Source organism: Chenopodium quinoa, unplaced genomic scaffold (assembly GCF_001683475.1).
Source record: "Chenopodium quinoa cultivar QQ74 unplaced genomic scaffold, ASM168347v1, whole genome shotgun sequence".
In the NCBI taxonomy this organism is placed as follows: Eukaryota; Viridiplantae; Streptophyta; class Magnoliopsida; order Caryophyllales; family Amaranthaceae; genus Chenopodium; species Chenopodium quinoa.
This window is the reverse complement of record NW_018743697.1, coordinates 2,468,057-2,489,318: the sequence shown is the minus strand read 5'-3', so window position 1 is coordinate 2,489,318 and position 21,262 is coordinate 2,468,057. Positions and strand designations below refer to the sequence as shown.

Below are 21,262 nucleotides of genomic sequence, written 5' to 3'. Positions count from 1 at the left end.
ATGCCCATAGCCCCATATGGTCTTATGTTGTCGTTGAATTTCTTTGCAGGTAAAAAAAAAAAAATCGAACCAAAAGCCGTAGTCGAACAAGGGGGTTTTACCGCCTTGCTGAGTGTTTCTCTCTCCTCAACTCTGCATTCGACTGTTTAGGGCTTTGCAATTTCTCCTTCTTCCCTCTTTTATTGATTCTCTGCAAATCAATTCGATTAACATATTTTACGACAATGATGTTATCCGGCGATATACCTCCTAATCAATCCATTTACGTTAAAAATCTCAATGAGAAGGTCAAGAAAGAAGGTAAACCCTAATTTTTTCACTTTTTTTAGCTTGTAATGTCTTCAATTTTCATTAATTTCATGCTTATGCTCTTTCTTATACTTGATTATCTTCAATTTTAACTTCTCAGGTTTCATAAATCACTATATATGCCCTTTGATTTTAGGGTTTAAATTAGGTTATTATGAAATTTGGGATTTCTAATTTTTGATGCAGTGGCTGTTTTGTGATGAGTGACTTAGTTTGCAACTTTAAATCTTCCCAATTATTGTGAAATTGAACCAATTTACTTGGTAATTGAGAAATGTTAAGTGTTAATGTTGCTGTTGCCTCTTATTATGGGTGTGTAATTGTTGGGTTTGTATTTAGTTTTAGTTTCTGATTCAAGTATTTGAGCTAGTGAGAATCTCTTATGAATTTACCAGAATTGAAGCGGTCGCTTTACTGTTTATTCTCTCAATTTGGGAGGATCCTGGATGTTGTAGCTTTGAAGACACCTAAACTTCGAGGTCAAGCTTGGATTTGTTTTAGTGAGATTACAGCAGCGAGTAATGCTGTTCGGCAAATGCAGAATTTCCCTTTCTATGATAAACCTATTGTAAGTACATCCATTTCTAGCCATCTTTCAATAGTTGTGTGTTTTAGTTGGTAAAATATGAAGGTGAGGGGTGAGGAGAAGCAGCAAGTATAGAAATGGTCAAATGGGCTTGATAGATATATGGGGTCTATAAAAGATGGCGCACTGTAATCAACTGAAATTGGTATGAGACCCTGCCTTCTGCTGTCTGATTCATTCTGGTGGGCTCAGTAAATGTAATACACTCAGAGTCCTACACTAGTATGTGTAAATAAGAATGCATATAGCTGATTAGCCCCATAGGTCCAACATTTGTTATACAAATACTTACTTCATTCCTTTATAAATGCACCATTTGAGTTTCACGCTTACGAATACACAAGTTTAAATTTAAAGTAATAAGAAGGATATATTGGAAGTGAGAATCAAGGCGAATTTTACAAGATCCCACAAAACTATAATTAATTTCACAAAAGATGGTCGTGAGGGAATGTGTGGACAGTTTAAAAGTCTAAATAGTGCAATTTTTCTAGAATGGAGTAAATAGAACATGAATCTTGTTAGTATTTGTTTGCTGTGAAGTTGGGGTTTGGTGTTTTACAAAGTATGTGCAGAAGCCACAAGCTCATTTAGCAGAATGCTGTAGTTACATCCTTGAGTGATGCTAACTTCCTAATTCCTCTATCTCATTGCTGAATATAAGTTTGTGATTTGATGGGAATATTGGTGAGGGTTAACATCAAATTTGAGAATCCAACATTTAAAGACTTTGCCACTAATGAACTTTGTGACAACTCAACGTGAACAATGGCACCAATATTGTTGTAAATGACTACAATATGAAGGGAGTATTGATCATTTTGAGATGGCTACATTTCTTCTTTTAAAATGCAAGCTGACTTTACCATCCCTATGATATGTAATGTTGGCTTGGCACTCCTAGTAGTTTGATTTACTTAAGAGTCTTATTTCTGATACCCTGCAAGCTTACACATGAATATAATTACATATATGCTAGTATGTTTAACATTGTATTGTTCTTCTTGATTACTTTTTTCAGCGGATACAATACGCTAAATCCAAGTCAGATTGTATTGCGAAAGAAGAGGGAACTTATGTTCCTAAGGAAAAGAAGAAGAAACAAGAGGAGAAGGGTAAAAACCCTGTTCTATTCTTTGACTATTGTATTATCATATTGCCAAAAATTTCTCATGTGTGGTTAGCAATTTTAGAGTAGTGGCTGTTTAGGAAGCCATAATTACATAATTCTTTGGTACATCCAGTATGTAATTACTGAGTGGCTTGAAAATCACTAGGAGCATGCAGGGAGATTTATGTAATTTTGTCCAGTCTCACCCACACCCAAATCCCAAATAGGCCATAATATAAATAAAGAGGGATAAAAGGGTCCAATTGGCCGCTAACAAGACCATGCATGCATTAGCTGCCCTTAGAGAATGTATTTGTAACCCCAATCTTTAAGATTGCAATGTGATGTTTTTCAATCATCATGTTCTTGTAGGGCTGTTTTCTGTAAATAAAATCACATAGGATTGCAGCAAATTTTTGTGGCTTGCTGTCTTGCCCTCTTATTCCATCAATTATAGGCATATATTTTAGCTATCAACTCTTAATGTTTCACCCATATGGATGTTCTTTAAATATAATATTTTTTTTAATTATTATAATGTTTGCTCATAATTGTTTGTTAATGGTAGTTGTAAGATCTTAGATCCTTGATTTAATATTAAAAAATCCTTCCATTGATACAAGTGAACATTAGTGGTATTTTTCAGTCTTATAGGATATAAGCTAAGGGGTATATTTGAAGATCACCCTTTTCTTGCTGTAGCAGGGTGGCCATTAGCCCATTAGGAAAGATTTATGTGAATAATCAAGTGCACAGAAAAGAGAAGATTAAGGGGTTTATGAGAAACAGGTTAATTAGAGTTTTTTTTGGTTGTCTTGGTAACTATTGTATGTTTAACAAAATATGTCAATAACTCAAGAAGTTGTTCCATTGGGAAGGAGTGGGGCTCACTGTTATATGTCTGAAATAGTGTGCGGGAGTAATGTGACTGTTGTTAGGCACGAGAAAATAGGTCAGTTAGGCACTTTGGTCATTTGTCTAACATTATATGTCATAGTCAGCTAATTTGGCATGACTATATATGTGGCTGTTAGCTGATGATCAAAGTGAGCAAATAGAAAAAAAAAAGAATAGAAGGTCTTAATGACGACAGTTTGATCATTTGGCTTACTATTAGCAACAATCAATTAGACAAAATCATTCAAAATAATAATAATGTTCACGATGTTTGAAGAGAGTGATAAGGGCTAACATAAGAAAAGGGTTACTTAGGACATTTTAGTTATTTTGTCAACTGTTAGATATCTAACAATTAGCCAAATAAAAATTCTTATTGGGAAAGAGTATATCTATTTGGCTAATTGTTAGGAATCTAATAGTTAGCGAAATAACCATAAAGAGTGTGTATGTGTGTGTGTGTGTGTGAGAGAGAGAGAGAGAGAGAGAGGAAAAAGGAATTACAATAATAGGATAAGGTGTCCTTAGAATCGAACATTTAACATATATACAAATCAATGTATAAAAAAACTCAAGGCACAATGAGGTGATGAAGGTCTTGCTGCACCTTTTCCTAGAGGCGCGCCTCTTTGAAGCGAGGCACACAATATAAAACAGATGAAGAAATTTTCTTATGTGCGCCTCAGGTTTGCCTCTTTGAATGTGCCTTGCCTAGAGCAAAAAAGGCACTCTACCCTAATCGCCGATCGCCTTAGCACGCCTTTTTATACACTGATACAAATTAGCCCAATTCCTTTGCAAGTCCTTAATTGTGTATTTGTGTAGCTTTGGAAAGCCCCAATTGCCTTAATCCATGAAGACGCTGACAAATGTACTTTGTCTCATGGTAAGTTGGGACAATACGCCATTAATAGTGCGACCATTTATCTCCAGCCAAGTACTAAATATTACTTATTATTACCAATCATTCCATTTCTCCAAAGCAACTTCTTGTTTTTCACCACTCCAAACCCTACAAATTGAATCCATAGAAAGTCTTCTATCTTTCAAAGGGCATACTCAGTTTGCTTCACACACCATAAACACTCTGTCTTTTCCTTTCTCTCATCCTATGATCTGTGAAATATGGGTCAATTTTTTTTATGCTTTTATTTATTTTAAGCTTTCTTCATCTGCCAATATTAGGCATCTGGGTGTTTAGTACATAATGTAAGGAGCGCTTAAACGTTGTATTGAGGTATTTGACATGTGTTTGGCATTAGGTTCTGGAGTGGAAATTAGAGTTTTTTTTATAAGTTTTTTATATGAGGAGCATCATTTAGTGTTGACCTAGCCAATAGTGTAATGGTTATGTTTTAGCAGTTACTTAAAAATTTGGAGTTGTGCTAAGAAAAGCTATTAAAAATGTTGAGTTGTGCTAAGAAAAGCTATTAAAATTTGGAGTAATGTTTTTTTCCTTTAAATTTATTTTATTATTATTTATGCATCACATGTTATCTACTATAATTACATTTGTTATTTTTTTGTTGCTTATCTATGGTATTTTGCACTGGTGCTGAACACGTTTATAAGATAATTTTTTTGACAACTAATCTCTAATTGCTAACTTCTAACCACTAGCTGGAACAACTTAGAGCAATACAACAATTGTTGTTGTACAGACCTTCACTGCTTCAGTAATCATAAGAAGCTGGATATGTTGTGAATAAAAAAACAGAAAAAAGGGTAAACAAAGTGGAAAATTAATATATATCAGGATGTAATACGTATTACTTGGGTTATTTTACTATATGCTTATTCTTGGCCATCCAAGCATTTATGTTATTTGCCTCAAATTGTCCTTTTGAGGTTTTTTGAAAACTTTAAATATTACCTCACTCCTGCATAGAGCCGTAGATCCCCCCCCCTCTTTTTTTTTTTTTTGTGTGTGTGTGTGTGTGTGTGTGTGTGTGTGTGGTTGCCACGAGGAGAGAAAGTAACATGCATGCTAGATACTATGTGAATATTCATGCAAAATATCCAAAAAAAAAAGGTACTTTCACATACCAATATGTTATCCAACTGACCTCCTTGCTTCATTGTAAGAGTGCTGTTTGAGGCATATGGTAGTTTATGGTCATGTATGATATAGTTTACCCATTGAGAGCTCACATACTCAAGAGTCAAGATCTGTAATTTATCTGTAACTAATATCAGTAGATATTTTGTGGGAAATTTTCTATGATTGGAAAGAGATCATTGGTTGGCTGGATCATCTTCTGAATGTTTCTGAATGTTTGTGCCACACACACGCACGCACACACACACACACACACACACACACACACACACACACACACACACACACACACACACACACACATACACACACTCCCTGTTGGATATAGGGTTAACCTGTTGTTTAGACACACTCTCCCTGTTGGATTTAGGGTTGACCGGTTTTTTAGGTTAAGTATGCCACATGGTATGACCTGTTAGATTTAGGGTTAACCGGTTGTTTAGGTTAAGTATGCCACATGGTATGACCTGTTGGATTTAGGGTTAACCGGTCGTTTAGGTTAAGTATGCCACATGTCATAATATAATTGGTTCAATTTAAAGTTTTAATTAATTTTTTTCTTTTCAATTACCTTGTTTTAATTTTCTTTACTGATTGCTCACTATTGAACAACACAACCGCCTTCCTCTCGTGCCGGCAACATCAGTCCAATCAAGCAACAACCAATCATCCCCCACCCACCGATCACTGTTGATCACTTTCTCTTTCTCCCCTCCCATTGCCGCCTTCGCTCCTACACTATTTTTTCGAATTTTTTGGTGGTATGCTTTTTCGGGTGAGTGTTGGATTTTTCGGGGTGAATGGAGTGAGTTTAGGTAGTTATGGTTTGATTTCGGGGTAGATATGGTGATGTTTTGGTGGTTACAGTGGGGAATCGAGGTGGGTACTGTGGTTTTCAGGTTGAATTTTGGTGTGGGTTCGTGGTTTTGGCCTTTTGGGTTGCTCTCGGCCAACGAATGCCGGTGTTTAGGGATGGGAAGTCAAAGGGTTCAGCCGGTGTTCTAGGGGAAGGGATAGTGGCCTGGCGGGAGGGCAAAGAAAGAAAAGTATCGAGAGGAGGGGGGTTCCTACGGTGGCTGGTTGGGTGGGGGGTTGGAGATGGTGATGGGTTGCTGGTTAGAAGAAGGGGTGGGGTTTTCCCTTTTTTTTTTATTTATTTTTTTTATAGCCTGATTATCTAAAATAAATAATTTTTAATTATAAAATGTGAAAGAAAGTGACTTGTTTGATAAGTTGTAGGTCATTTGACTTCTTAAAAGTTAATACCCTTAAAATTCAATTTATTCTGAATTAGTCGAAAGGTTGACTTATTTTAAGCTAACTGTGCAAAGGTTGACTTATTCTTGACAAATTTTCCTATATATATAGACGTCCCAATATGTTCTCTCTATGTAACTGATCTCCTTGCCTCACTGTAAGAGTGTTGTTTGAGGCATGTGGCAGGTTATGGCATGCTCTTATGCTTATGTATGAAATAATTTACCCATTGAGAGCCCACATACTCACGATCTTTAATTTATACTGTCAAACCTTTGTTTTTCTGAAGTTTGAGTAACCTTATTTTGACCTTTTGTATGTTTTGTGTGCTTAGTAGCTGTTATCCATTAGCAATATATCTATTATTATCAGTGAAGCATGCGTTTTTGGCTACTACTGTGATTTGGAGATTAATTATTATGTAGACTTCAGATAGCGGCATATCAGCCATTCATTAAATACTTTTTCCTAGCTCGGAACGAGGCTAGTTTTATCTGATTTTGAGATAATTTTTTTCCTTTCTCCAGGTGAAAGGAAGCGTCATCCAGAAGACCAAACAGGTGCTGCTGCTAATGGAAATGCTTCTCAAACCAATGGTGGCCCATCTGTAAGTATACTGCTCAGAATTTCTGTTTTCTTCACTTAAAAACAACATATTTTAGATAAGTTCTGCAAGTTCTAACAACTTCCAATAAGGCTTGGCGATGTTGACCAAAAGCTATGTTCTCCATAATATGCTATTTACAAGCACCAAATTTTGCTTCTGGGTTGCTTATCATACATTATTACTATCTTAACCACATCTGTAGTTTTTTGTCCTTGTTGGGGCCTTCTTCCACTACATGCCCTATGCGTTTCTACCACATTCTGTGGCTTCCTGGCCAAGCGGATCTAGATCTTTAGTCATGATTTCATATTGAATTATTGACAACCAGGATGTTAGTTCTGCTCTGTATTTGCCCATTTTATTTTAAAAGTTTGGCTCATTGTCAGACACATATACGAAGTATGAAGATGAGACAAGTGAAAGGAGAGTTCTAGTGTACAGTACTTGGTGCCACTTACCCACTTCACAAAGTTCTCAATTCTATGAAAAACCTTGGATGGCTATGTTAGTGTATTAGAACTATCATGAATGACTGGTGTCACACTGTCACTAGTTCTTGTTGTTACTGTTCTGGGGGTATTGTTCTATATTGTTTGAAGCTAATTGTTAATGCTTTATTTCTATTACAGGCTACAAATCGCAAGACTGGTGCACAGGAATCTGCAGCTCCAAACAATATTTTGTTTGTACAAAACTTGCCCTATGAAACAACCAGTATAATGCTGCAAATGCTTTTCCAACAGTATCCAGGTTTCAGGGAAGTGCGGATGATTGAAGCAAAGCCAGGCATTGCTTTTGTGGAGTTTGACGACGAGGACGAAGCTGCAATAGCAATGCAGGCGCTTCAGGGCTTCAAAGTTACACCACAGAATCCCATGGAAATCACTTACGCTAAGAAATGATTTTATTCTGTTCCCTTTTGTGGGAGTGTGATTGTCAATGGCAGCTGTAGAGTGTAGTTCTACCATATGCAAGATGCAAAGAGAAAAGTGTCAAATTTTGTTCAAAGGTGTCTTGCATTATGTTAACTGTACATCAGATGATATCCTGTTACCTGTTATGAGAAGGTCTGATTTTGAGTAGCTATAGTTATAAACTAGCTAGTATTAGCGAGAAACATATTTCAGTTTGTCCAAAACTCGTTTTACACATGATTAGTCGATAATTTTGTGGTTAATGGTGAATGGAATCTCTTAGTTTGTTTTCAAGGAGATAGTCAAAAGCTTCAAGTTGCTATAGCATCGTATGTTACTCCACAACAAGCTGCATAATTCGTTGATCCAGCAAATACTAGTAGGATGGGGATTGTCGCACAAGGTCTTTACACCTCAAAGATTAGTGGACTTTAATTCATTCCGTAGCAATTAGCTGATTAGATATTAGACTAAATACACTTGCGCCTCCATAAGATGCACCACTTGAGAACCAGCTTGTCCTCTCCCACAGCCTAACGTGTGAAGAATGCATGTCATATATCCTTATTGTGCCATCCTTGCATCCACCCAACCTATGGATCCATGTAGCTCATACATAAGCCCTTTGTGAATGTGGCTTCGCATGAAGAATATATACTACGGTTTTCCTTGCACTTCCATTCACATACACGAGTCTCTCACTGTCCCTCCCAAAGCAAGAACCTTGCTCTCATCAAAGTCGAAATCAACTAGGCGACGTAGATTATAAGAGTACTCTAATACTCTTATACTTTTCCAAGCATTTGTTATCATTTGACAACCACAAAATGCATAATCCTGTTACCCGCACTGGTTTAGATATATGGAGTAACCATTTTTCTCATCTAATAAAAGTGATAATAGAGGTCAATATTACAAACATAAGGAAACCCTTGTCAATTCCTTAAATTCCTTTCTTATATTATTTCATTTATAAAATCACTCGCGTAATTTTCAGAATAATAACATTATCAATCATTCATATAACATATTACTTGTACTTGATTAATTCATTTAAATACATCACAAATTATTTTTCGAAAGATAAGGAGAAAGATTTTATAGGGTCAGAATCTCTCACAAATCAATTCGATCCTCGTTAAAATAAATACAATATGAATACATAGACTAAAATCACTCTAGCCGTTAATCAAAGGGTAATCTTAAGACTTTTTATTTGGTCATTAAAAAATTTTATTTATAGAAAATACCGTACTAGAATATGCACTTGGTACTTTGGTAGTAGGGGTGAGCAAACCAGGTACCCGGTCAAAATTTTAGGACCCGGACTTGGAATTGGTTAGAACCGGGTCCTAAAATTCGGAACCGGAATTGGAATTGGTTAAACCGGGTCCTAAATTTTAGGAATTGGAATTGGAACCAATGGGTACCGGTTCCGGTTCCGGGTACCCACTTATGTATGTAATTGTTAAAATATAATACAAATTATAATTCTTATTTTAGTTAGTATCATTATTAGTGTTTAATACTTATATTTATATATGCATTAAGCTATTTGTATTCATGTTAGGTATTAATAATACTTTTTTTATTGTACAAATTAGATACATTTAACATATTTTTATTATTTAAAGTTTATTTAATTTAGGATATATTGGGTAACCGGGTACCCAACCGGTTCCGGGTCCAAAAAGTTGAGAATTGGAATTGGAATTGGTTATAACCGGGTCCTTAATTTATTACCCGAAATTGGAACCACCGGGTCCAATCTCGGTTCCGAACCTGCCGGTTCCTAACCAGTTCCGGTTCCAATTCCGGGTACCCGGAATTTTTGCTCACCCCTATTTGGTAGTACTTTAATTTCCTCAAATATGGTCTGCCCCAGATGATATCACACCCTCTCCCACTTACCACCTTCTTCCCAACAAATAATATTATCCTCCATATAATTTTCAACCATTTTTCTTCTATAATTATCAACTACTGTACTTCTTCCTTCATTTTCTCTCTCCTCCAATCCTTCAATGGCGAAATCAATGAAGCATGACAACAACAACAACAACCCCTTCGACCTCCTCAACAAAGAACTCCTCTTCATAATCCTCGATCATCTCTCCATTGACGACCACCTTGCTGTTAAATCATTTTCTCTCTCCTCAAAATCATTCCACTCCGCCGAATACCAACACCGAAGATCCGCCAAACTCCTCCGACCCGAATTCCTCCCTTGCGTCCTTCGTCGTTACCCGTTTCTCTCTCATCTCGACCTCTCTCTCTGCCCTCGAATCACTGATACCCAGATCCAAACGACGTCGTCTTTGGGACCCGTTTTGCGGTCCATTAAGCTTACTTTGTGTAGGTTTGTAACCGGGTCAGGGGTTTCGGAACTGGTATCAAAATGCCCGAATTTGGTGGAGTTGGATCTTAGTAATGGTACTGAGCTTAGTGACTCTGCTGCTGCCGCCATTGCTGGGGCACAGAACTTGGAGAGGTTGGTAATGGTGAGATGTAAACGGGTTTCTGATATGGGTATTGGGTGTATTGCTGTTGGTTGTAAGAAATTGAAGAGGGTTAGTTTGAAATGGTGTTTAAGGGTTACTGATTTAGGGGTTGGTCTTCTTGCCCTTAAATGCAAGGACCTTTGCTCTTTGGATCTTTCTTATGTTCCGGTATTTGCTTTTCTCCTATATTTTTATCTTTGTGATTGTCATTTTAAGCGTCCCGTTTTTTAATATGTAAACTGATTTTAATACGTTACCATGTCACGTGACTATGTTTTTCCGTGTATGTAAGAGTTATGTGAGTCTTTGATAACTTCAGTGGACGGTTGGACCCTGGAGATACCAAGTTTGGTACCAAGACTACCAACAACGTACGAGTTAGTACCAATAGGGTCCCACTAGAGTGTCAAGGACTCTGGTTATTTTATGCATAGATTATGGAGAGAATTTATTTGCAAAGTTTTGGCTTTGTGTAAGAAGATCAAAATGGGACTGTGGGAGTGTTATATTGGAAATTCAAAGTGGCATTACTTAAGTGGGATGAAAAAGTTGGTTAAGTGGACAAATACTACAGTATTTTTAAGTAGTAATTATGATTTTGGTTGATTAAGTGATATTCTTGATGATTAGTCATAATTTTTTGCATTCTAATGTTATTGGGCTATGCATGTTTATATAGACTTTATTGTTTATAATTATACTTATGTATGTAATGATTCTTATTTAGGAACACTTTTAGTACTTGAAAGACACTTATCCTTATTTACATGTATAACAGATTACAGAGAAAAGCCTTAAGCCTATATTGCAGCTATCTTCTCTGGAAGATCTAGTGTTAGTGGGGTGTCTTGGCATTGATGATGAGGGACTTGGTTTACTTGACAAAGGTCACTCTATGTTGAAGGTCTGTAATTTCTTGTGATCCAGATCATTTCCTTACTTGATACCTACATGTTTGTCTAGTTTCTGATTTTAACCCTCTATTATGCTCTTTATCCATCTTATCACTTCAATAGACACTCGATTTATCCAACCGTCAGAACATCAGTCACACTGGTTTAGCCAATTTGACTAGAGGTGCTAGATCCCTGAGAGAGATCATATTGGCATATGGCTCAGCTGTAAGTACCAAGATATCTATGTTCTTTTCCCACATTTTTACTAGTTAACTAAAACAATATGGAATAGTATGATTTATTTATAACTTTTTTTTCTCGATTTCAGGTTACTCTTGACGTAGCAAAATGTCTTCAGAATCTCTCAATGTTACAGTTATACAAATTGGAATTTGGGAGAAAAAAAAGGAGAGATGTTGTGGGATAGCCAATAGGAAGAAGCCACAGTATGAAAAAGGGTCCCACCCAGAAATTATGGGACGTTAGCCATTAATTTGTCTCTTTTTTTTATGTGTTGTGGTAAGTATAATTGTATTCGTATCTTAGTGAGCCGCCTCTAATGTCTGCTTCGTGATTGTATTTGTATCCTAATCACCAATCCAGTCAAACCCACATGTTTTGACCAGTTTAGTCTCTTTCATATTTTTTTATTTTCCTTTATTTTATTTTCATTTTAAGTGTTATTGCCGTGGGAATTCCACGGTCAAATGCCTCATCACCTTCTTAGAAGATGCCAACCCTTCTTATAGCCTTTTCCTTGCGCGTTACGTGACCCTTTTACACCACCCTTTTTTATTTTATTATCAACTACTATTATGCCTACCAAATATCGTATTTTACCGTTCATTTGGGTAGTCTAATTAAGCTTTATTACTCGTAATTTTTCTTTATTACTAGTCTAAATTATTCAAACTTTTTATACTATGTACGTATATTTGATATAGAGTAGATATTATAATTAATAAATTAGAGAAAAAATTTAAATTTTTGTACTCCGTAAGTTGCTTTGGCATTCACATGAATCTCAAGACTTTAACACAAGTATCAATACTTCAACATTAATTGAGATTATAATATACGGAGTCTTTTATGTTTAATTCAATTAATCGGAGTTTAACATTTAAAAAGATGCACATGTATTAACTACTTTGTGTGAATTCACATTATTATTACGTAGTACGGAGTACTTACCTAAATCCTCAAATCGAGATTTATTGTTTTACTTGCATTCATTATTGTACTGCTTACAATACATTATTTCCTTGATTAAAATGCTTATTTCTCATTTTGAATATTCTACATAATTAAATAATAATAAAAAAATAAACCACCAACCTATTTTTTGAGTCACATTATTTTTGATTTCACATTATTTTTGAGTCAAGTTTATCAACAAATTTCAGTTTTCTTACCATAAGATAATATAACATGAATTTATACTCAACTTTATATAATTTTTTAAATTATTATAATCAATACTTCTGATCCATTAATTTTGTACTCCGTACTTCGTACTGTAATATATTTCTTGGAGACTTATCCAGCTATCCTTTTTTTTTTTAACCATTTTTGTGAGACAAACAAGTACTCCGTATAATTTAGTTACTCCGTACAAACTTTATACCGCAATACTAAATACTCATGTCGAAATTTAAAAAAAAAATAAATTATAAGATCAACTCACATGAAAAAATCACAGCATAAAAATCTCACAAGACTCAGCAGCCCATTTTGTAATTTTGTATTTCATTGAACCCTATAAAAGTCTCTCCCTTTCTACCTTGTCACAATTTTCTCTCTCTTACCCATTTCATCATCTCATCCTTCTCACTTAACTTTCTCTCTCTTTCATTACATGGGCTATGGGCTTCTCTAATGCCACCTTAGACACCAACAATCACAACAACAACAACAACAACAACAACAGTTACAATTTCATGTCCTCTTTCACCGACCTCCTCAACTCCGGCGCCGCCGCCGTCTCCTCCGACAACTCCAGCCTCACCGCCGCCAATCGGAGCTTATCCGATCGCATCGCTGATCGAACTGGGTCGGGTATTCCCAAATTCAAGTCGTTACCACCTCCTTCGATACCCATCTCACCTCCTCCCATTTCACCTTCTTCTTACTTTGCTATTCCTCCTGGTTTGAGTCCTACTGATCTCTTAGACTCCCCTGTTCTTCTCTCTTCTTCTAATGTAAGTTTTAATTACAAATAATTGATTTAAACAAAACCCATTAATAATTTTAAGGTTAATTATGAAATATATGATTAATTATTGTTTGGGGTTTGTTAAATTTTGTAGGTGTTACCATCTCCAACAACTGGCGCTTTTGCTGCCAACTGGAAATCTTATTGCAGCAACGTTACCAACAACACCAACAACAAACAGGAAGATGTGAACAACAATTATTCAGATTTTACATTTCAAACCCAAATGAAGCCTATTGATGACGTTTCATCTACTATGTTTCAATCTTCAATGCCTTCGTTTATTAATGCAAGTTTTTTTTTTTTTTTTGTTTCATTTTCAATCACGCGTTAATCAGTGTAATTAAATGTTTATTATATCGAGTGTCGTTTTTGGGATATGTATGAAGTATTTGTTGTTTTTTTAAAGGGGTTACGTTTAGCATTTTTTCAGTTTAAAAACGCGTTGTTGTTGATAAAAGCTTTGCTGTTTATATTTACTTTTTTTTCAGGAACAGGCTATAAGAGGAAGGGAAAACCAACAACCACCACCACTAACCCAACAACAATCATGGAATTTTGGAGATCAAAACAAGCAAAACAATGAGCAATCATCGAATTCGATTACAACGATGGTGAAATCGGAGTATCCTAGTGAGAGTTACAATCAGGGAAACGTTGTTCAATATGAAGGTGAACAAAATCCATCATTCCAACCAGCTCAATATATAAGAGAACAAAGAAAATCAGAAGATGGGTATAATTGGAGAAAATATGGGCAAAAACAGGTAAAAGGGAGTGAAAATCCAAGGAGTTATTACAAGTGTACATTCCCAAATTGTCCAATGAAGAAGAAGATTGAAAGGGGAATTGATGGTCAAATTACTGAGATTGTTTATAAGGGTACTCATAATCATCCTAAGCCTGTTAATACCAGAAGATCCTCTGCTTCTGCTGTTTCTGCAGCTTTTCAGCAGGGTTCTGTTCCTCAATCATCCAATGATTACCATGATCATTCATTTGGTCCACAGAAATCATCATCGGGACAGATGGACTCCGTTGCTACACCGGAGAATTCGTCGATTTCGATGGCTGATGATGAGGTGGGTTCTCAGAGGAGTAGATCAGCTGGGACTGATCTTGATGATGTTGATCAACCTGAGGCTAAAAGATGGTATACCTTTTAACCTACTTTTCATGATTTCAAGTTATTTTACTTTTATGTAATTTCAACTGACTTAGTCGGTTAAAGTATTGGGATTAATCCCGTCTACGACAAATGCTAATTATTTGATTTGTTTATGTGAAATTAGGAGAGGGGAAGTGGAGAATGAATGTATGTCAGCAGCACCAGGGAGTAGAGCAGTGAGAGAGCCGAGAGTAGTAGTTCAAACAACAAGTGATATTGATATCTTGGATGATGGATATAGGTGGAGGAAATATGGTCAGAAAGTTGTCAAGGGAAATCCAAATCCAAGGTAAATTCATAGTCTTTCCCTTTTTAATACCATTCATTTGTTTTTTGTTCAAAAAGCTCAATTGAATTTTGGTTAGTTTTAGTATATTTAAAGTGAACATTTTTGTATTGAAATTTGTCTGCCTTTTTGATGCATTTTGGGTATAGGAATAAAAAATTTCCATATTGACGAATAATGATGATGGAATGGCTTTAATTTCATTACTTTGCTAATTATAAGTATCATTAATTTGATATAATCCGGGATCTTTGATTAGTGTTTGGCTGGTAACCACTATTGTCATTTTGATTCTATCTTTATTAGGCCTAATTCAATTAGTTGAAGTTCAGTTCATACTTAATAGTTACTCCACTTTTCAAGATACTTGCTGTCACATTATCTGACTTATGATGCCAAATTGATTACAGGAGCTACTACAAGTGCACTCACCCCAATTGCCCGGTGAGGAAACACGTGGAACGGGCAGCTCATGATCTGAGGGCAGTGATCACAACCTATGAAGGAAAGCACAATCATGACGTTCCTGCTGCTCGTGGCAGTGGAATGAGCAGGGCAGTCGCGCCTCCTAACAATGGTGCAGTGCCCGCTATGGCTATAAGGCCATCGGCTGTGAACTATATGAGTTCGAATGCAGGCAACAGCCACTCTTACCAGACTAATCAAGTAATGCCCTCATCTTTCGAAGGTGCTGGACCATTATCTCCCTTTACATTACAGCTGCTGCAGAACACTGGGAATTTCGGGTTCTCAGGGTACTTAAATCAACCTCAATACTCAGACAATAACATGTTTTCTGGTAATACTACAACAGCAACAACTACTACTACTGCTAGAGCCAAGGAGGAACCAAAAGAAGACGTGCTTTTTGAGTCGTTGCATTGCTGAAAGATTATACAGTATATTTTGCCTCTTAGTTTTTTAGGGGGTCAGAGGAAATTTTTACTAAGAGGAAATTAGTAGTATTAGTTTTTACTGACAAAAAAAAGATCAAGATTCATTTGTTTATTGTATTCAACATGGTTGGTTTGTTTATTTGTTTATATAGGAGTGTACACAGAAATGACATACAGGAGTTTAGGCCAAAAATGCCTTATTGTATATTGTATACATGAAATTGTATGTATAAACAGGATTGATTTTAGTACTTTTTTTCACTGACTTTTTCTCCTCCTATTGATTTGTGGCTGTCAGCCTGCCACCAGATGGAATTTATAGTATCATACTCCGTATTTCATAAGGCTTATTTAATACACTACGAGGGGTAGGAGCAACGATAAAACACTCTCATAAATTAGATTTTTATTCCGATTTGAAGGCAAATTTTGATATTTATGTAGAAATATCTTAGAAGTTTCCTTACTTTATCAGGAGGGTAGTTTGGATTAAAAACATCCGAGAGCTGACCAAGAGGATACGATTCAGGGATCAACTAGGAGTTCCTCGATGAAGCCAAAAGAGGAAAACCATAACTGTTTAGGATGACTTATACCCGCATGTTACGCTACGCAATGGAGCTTAATTGGAGGGAAGTTTTCTATTAACTCAATGCGTACTACTATACACTACCATGGTCCTACAATATTATAGTAACACTACATACATACTTGTATGAAGAAGACTTGGGATTCTTTGACTTGTCTTATAGTTGGCTTCAAAGGGCTAATTGACAATGTTATTTTGCACGAAGTATCTGAAAAGGAAACATTGATTCTAATGTGAACTTGGTCAGAGTAGATTGCATGAATTTGGCTGTGCTAGTCAAATTCCAACCAAAAGAGAGACAACCTTTAATTTAATGGGAAAAGGATTAGAAAGTAGTGTAAGTGCATGATGTCGTTAGAGTAAAACTCACTATGCGTCACTTTGATTCTTGTCCGGTGGAATCAAGCGTCTTGCATACTGATTCAACGGCCCGAGCTGGGAAATGCACCACCATTTGACATTAAAAACTCGACTTTGATGTAGGGTTTGAAGATACGTAATATTAATAGGTGATTCGATGGTTGTGGTTTTTTTAACTAATTAATAATCTATTGTTCATAAATAAGTTACTATAATTAATTAGATTGTCTCAATCCTTAATTGAGAGCGTAAAACAAATTTAGTAATGTAAAAGTACTGTATGTGATTACTCAAATCTAAGTATGAAATTTTATTGATCTCTTTAAACATAATAAATAATTTACGTGACTATTATTTCCAAACAAAGTATCATCATCGACTATATGATTAATGACTCTATCTCCGGTTATGACAATATGAGAGGGAATGCACTTCAGCAACTCATCATGGGAGCTGAGAAGTGAGGAAGCCCAGAGTCATAGTCAAAGCAAAATAAAAGTGACTGATTACTTGGATGTTGTATACTTGTAATTGGTAAAGGATTATCAAAATCCAAAAGTAAACAAATATTCTTTTCCTTCTAATCCTTTGATTTTGGTTCAAAGGCCGTATTAATTATAACTAAATCTATTGTAAAACAGTAAAAGTGAACATTTTTGTATTAAAATTTGTTTGCCTTTTTAATGTTCTTGATGAGCTTATATCTATTTGTTCACTTTGACATATATTAAAATATGATGATCCAGATTTTTTTGTTTAGTGGGATCACCAATATTTGACCGATGACTAATACTTTGATTTGGTTTCCCATAATAAGTAGGTCCATTTCGTCAAAAAAAGAAAAAAAAAAAAAAAAAGAAAAAAAAAGTAGGTCCATTTCAACTTGCTGATCATAATTCACCCCAAGTCTATCACACGTACAAACTAGTTTTTGTTTTTTTTTTTTTTTGGGACAAAGAGAACGTACAAAGTAGTTGTCTTCCAAAATTACACAAACTACTCATAATTGTTGGAAGAAAGTTTTCACAGACTCAGTCACAGCTTAAAATACTTATTATAGCCATTGTTCTTGATTATATTTATTGAAGGGAGTACACACTACATTCTATCAACATTTCGATTAACGATTACTTTATCGAAGGGGATACACATTACATTTTATCAGCATTTCGATCAAAAAGTATACATGATGTGTCTGGTTTTCAATAATTGTACGTGACTCTAGAAACCTAAAAAATCGTACGTTACTCTAAAAACCTAAAAAATCGTAAACTCTAAAACAAACATTTGCTTTTAAAGTGCGTGTCATTCTGTGTTTAATACTACTCCTTAGTCATTACCATACATATTGAATATTGCCGGTATTGGTATTGAATATGAATATTGCAAATATAGTCAAACTTAAAGCTAACTATAAATGTGGGAGCATCTAATTGGAGTACCAGAAAAGGATTAAAACAAAATGATGCATGTGTTAGATGAAAACAACCAATCAATATTGCATATGGAAGCAGAATCCTTCAATCTAATAATCAATTACCAAAAAATAAGGAAGAGAGATTAGCTAAAGTGAGCTTAATTAGTAGGTGATTAAAACTCTAAAAGCATGATTCATGAGCTTTAAATTACTGTATTAGTGATGACACGTTGTTACATCAGCAGTGACATATACAAAAAGATAAAGAAGGCTAAGGAAATTACATGTCACGTTGGTGAGGGTCTCTTTAGCGTATTTAATGATCAACCTCCTTTATTTTTTCTTCTCTAGACGTACAAATAGAGCCTACCCTAATTATTCAATAACATTATCTCATCATCATCAATACTTCAATATAGTACATAGTCGGTGAGTTGTTATCTCAATCTAACACATTAATTAATTTGTTATTTGTTTGTCTAATCTGTTAACAAACTACTCTGATGTATTATTAAATACAACTTCTTCCGTCCCTTATTTTATTCCCCAATTTCCTTTGTAGTCGTTCTTTTAATTTTATTATCTCATTCAATTTTTGGGATATGAAATTATATATTTATTCTCACAATACAACTGTCTCATTAACCCCATCACTTTTCTCTTTATCATTTTTTTCCCAACCTAAAACTAAAGTCACATTATCTCATTTACCTCTATGGAACAAAAAAATAAGGGATTGAAAGAGTACAAAGTATGGATTATTCCTTTATTAGTCTGGTTTATGTATTTCTCATTTTAATTTTGGTTTGTCCTTTTGGTCTTTATTGAATAGTTACAGGTTTACCACACTTGTCTCTTTCGTCCGTTTTGTAAATAATTACAACACTAATTATTTCATCATGGAATTTTTTTATTTTAAAGTTTCTCCTCCAAATAACTAGATGTGTCAATTTGGTTTATCCGGGTCGGGTTTTGTGAGATCAATTCAGGGTCTTTTTTTAAACTTGAGTCATATTCTTTATTGTGTCCATACGAGTCAAAATATACATTTACTTGCTTAAACCATATTACAAACTCAATGCATATCATCCATAGTTAAACTACACATTTACTTGCTTAGAATTTTATAAACATTTTAAGTTTCAAACCAAGAGATACTTTGTTGCCAAGTCTTGAAATTTTAGTACAACGGATACAACGTCTTGGATCCACCTTTCAACCCTGTGGTATTTACAAGGCAGATAGACATCGTGTTCATAGGGCTCACCAGATTGTAGGAGATAAGGAGAGGCTGCAGTTCTTTTTATTTGCTTTAGTAGTAATATGTATTAGATTTCTTTCCTTTAACCTTTGTCAAAAAAAAGAAAAAAAAAAATCTTGATTTTTTTTTGCTAAAAATAGCAAGATACTTTACCTATTACATATTTAATTGCACAATTTACCTTATGTGATGGTTTATTGGTTATTCAAGTACAAATGATTGTAGCAATTGGGTCAAACCCAAATCTTCAAAATTGGATAACATGGGCCAATATCATAAATGGCAATAGAATCAAACCCAAAACATTTCATTTCCTCCCCAATTTATCTAAACACACATTATATCATTCCAGACTCTCGCGCCAAATGCTACAATTACACAAACTACCCCAAAAATCGTCATTAACAACAAACATGAAGCCAAATTCTGTGAAAAACATCTTCCTTCGTCTTCTAATCTTCTTCATCTTCCTCTTCCTTTTACGCTTCATCTTCATCATTTCCTTCAATGGAGATTTCTGCAATCTTTCTTCTTCCACCAATTTTTGTTTCTTCTCAAATACTCCATCTTCTTCCCAACAACATTCTACCCAAATCACCATTCTTCCCAACTTCCGCGCTTCGAATGAATATGAATTTTACTGCAAAATCTTTCAAGATTTCATCATCCATGGATTTCTCTCTCCTAATTCTTCCGCATTTTGTCTTAATTCATCCCACATTATTGCTCTCAAAGACCTAGGCATTGTTCAATCTTTTAGTCTTTCCTCTGAAATTGTATCTTCTCATCTCCCCTTTTCTGATCAATTTTTTGATTTTATGTTTTTTCATAAATTTGATCTCCCCTCTTCGATTCCCCTTCTGGGTTTTGTTTTAGAGATTGAAAGAAAGCTTAAACCATCTGGGATTCTTGTAATTCACACACAAATCAAAGATTTTTACGCCTTTCATTCGATTCTTAAGCTTTTCGATTTCTGCAGTTTTGTTAAGGGTCGTGATATTCCTGGTCCTAACCCTTCGATTCCTTCAATTCGTGAGATTATTTTGAAGAAACCCATTATTCCAATTCATAAAATTGATCGAAAAGATTCAATTGAACAATGCTCTGTTTCTGGGTATAGTATTCAATTGATCAATAATTCGGAGCCTTTGATTCAGAAAGAGCCATTGAAACCTTGGATTACATTGAAGAGGAACTTGAAGAATGTAAAGTATCTGACTTCGATGGTTGATATAAGCTTCAAGCCTCGATACGCTTACATCGATGTCGGGTCTCGAAGCTATGGCTCCAGCATTGGTAGCTGGTTTAACAAAAGATACCCAAAACAGAACAAAACATTTGAAGTTTTTGCAATCGAAGCTGATAAATCGTTCCACGGAGAATTACAAGCTAAAAAAGGCGTTACGCTTCTGCCGTATGCAGCTTGGGTGAGGAATGAGACATTGTTCTTTGAAATTAACAGAGAACCCACAAAGAAAATGATCGAGGCAAACAGAGGAATGGGGAGGATTCAACCGGTGCAATCGTCAATAAATTTCGAGGGAAGTGTCGATCAAATAAGGGGATTTGATTTTGCAGAGTGGTTGAAAGGTGAATTTGAGGAAAGAGATTTTGTAGTGGTGAAAATGGATGTTGAAGGAACAGAGTTTCAATTGATTCCAAGGTTGATTGAAACAGGGGCACTCTGTTTAATTGATGAGATTTTCTTAGAATGTCATTATAATCGATGGCAAAAATGTTGTCCTGGTGTTAGAAGTCCTAAGTATGATAAAACATATGATCAATGTCTTAATCTCTTGTCTTTTTTAAGAGATAGAGGAGTACTTGTTCATCAATGGTGGTAGTTTGATAAAATTTTACTATTTTAGGTCTTAGTTTTTGGTTAGAATTATGTTGTCATTTTGTTTCTCACAAATGTACATGAAACTTTATTACA

General features: G+C 35.2%; 4 protein-coding genes across 4 annotated transcripts; all 4 read left to right on the top strand.

The window, feature by feature from the left end:
* On the top strand, window positions 1-8,034 carry LOC110684201 (U2 small nuclear ribonucleoprotein B''-like). Its single transcript, XM_021860617.1, has 5 exons — window positions 1-300; window positions 705-877; window positions 1,917-2,010; window positions 6,747-6,826; window positions 7,456-8,034. Exons 1-5 carry the CDS (start codon window positions 225-227, stop codon window positions 7,726-7,728), a joined length of 696 nt encoding a protein of 231 aa, XP_021716309.1. The 5' UTR covers window positions 1-224; the 3' UTR covers window positions 7,729-8,034.
* Window positions 8,035-9,590: 1,556 nt separating this feature from the next.
* Window positions 9,591-11,762, top strand: LOC110684200 (F-box/LRR-repeat protein 3-like). Its single transcript, XM_021860616.1, has 4 exons — window positions 9,591-10,409; window positions 11,020-11,145; window positions 11,258-11,362; window positions 11,466-11,762. Exons 1-4 carry the CDS (start codon window positions 9,765-9,767, stop codon window positions 11,562-11,564), a joined length of 975 nt encoding a protein of 324 aa, XP_021716308.1. The 5' UTR covers window positions 9,591-9,764; the 3' UTR covers window positions 11,565-11,762.
* A 1,005-nt stretch (window positions 11,763-12,767) lies between these two features.
* LOC110684199 (WRKY transcription factor WRKY24-like) lies at window positions 12,768-15,960 on the top strand. Its single transcript, XM_021860615.1, has 5 exons — window positions 12,768-13,335; window positions 13,444-13,638; window positions 13,841-14,502; window positions 14,642-14,806; window positions 15,214-15,960. Exons 1-5 carry the CDS (start codon window positions 13,000-13,002, stop codon window positions 15,689-15,691), a joined length of 1,836 nt encoding a protein of 611 aa, XP_021716307.1. The 5' UTR covers window positions 12,768-12,999; the 3' UTR covers window positions 15,692-15,960.
* A 3,439-nt stretch (window positions 15,961-19,399) lies between these two features.
* LOC110683959 lies at window positions 19,400-21,262 on the top strand. Its single transcript, XM_021860355.1, has one exon. It carries the CDS (start codon window positions 19,542-19,544, stop codon window positions 21,168-21,170), a length of 1,629 nt encoding a protein of 542 aa, XP_021716047.1. The 5' UTR covers window positions 19,400-19,541; the 3' UTR covers window positions 21,171-21,262.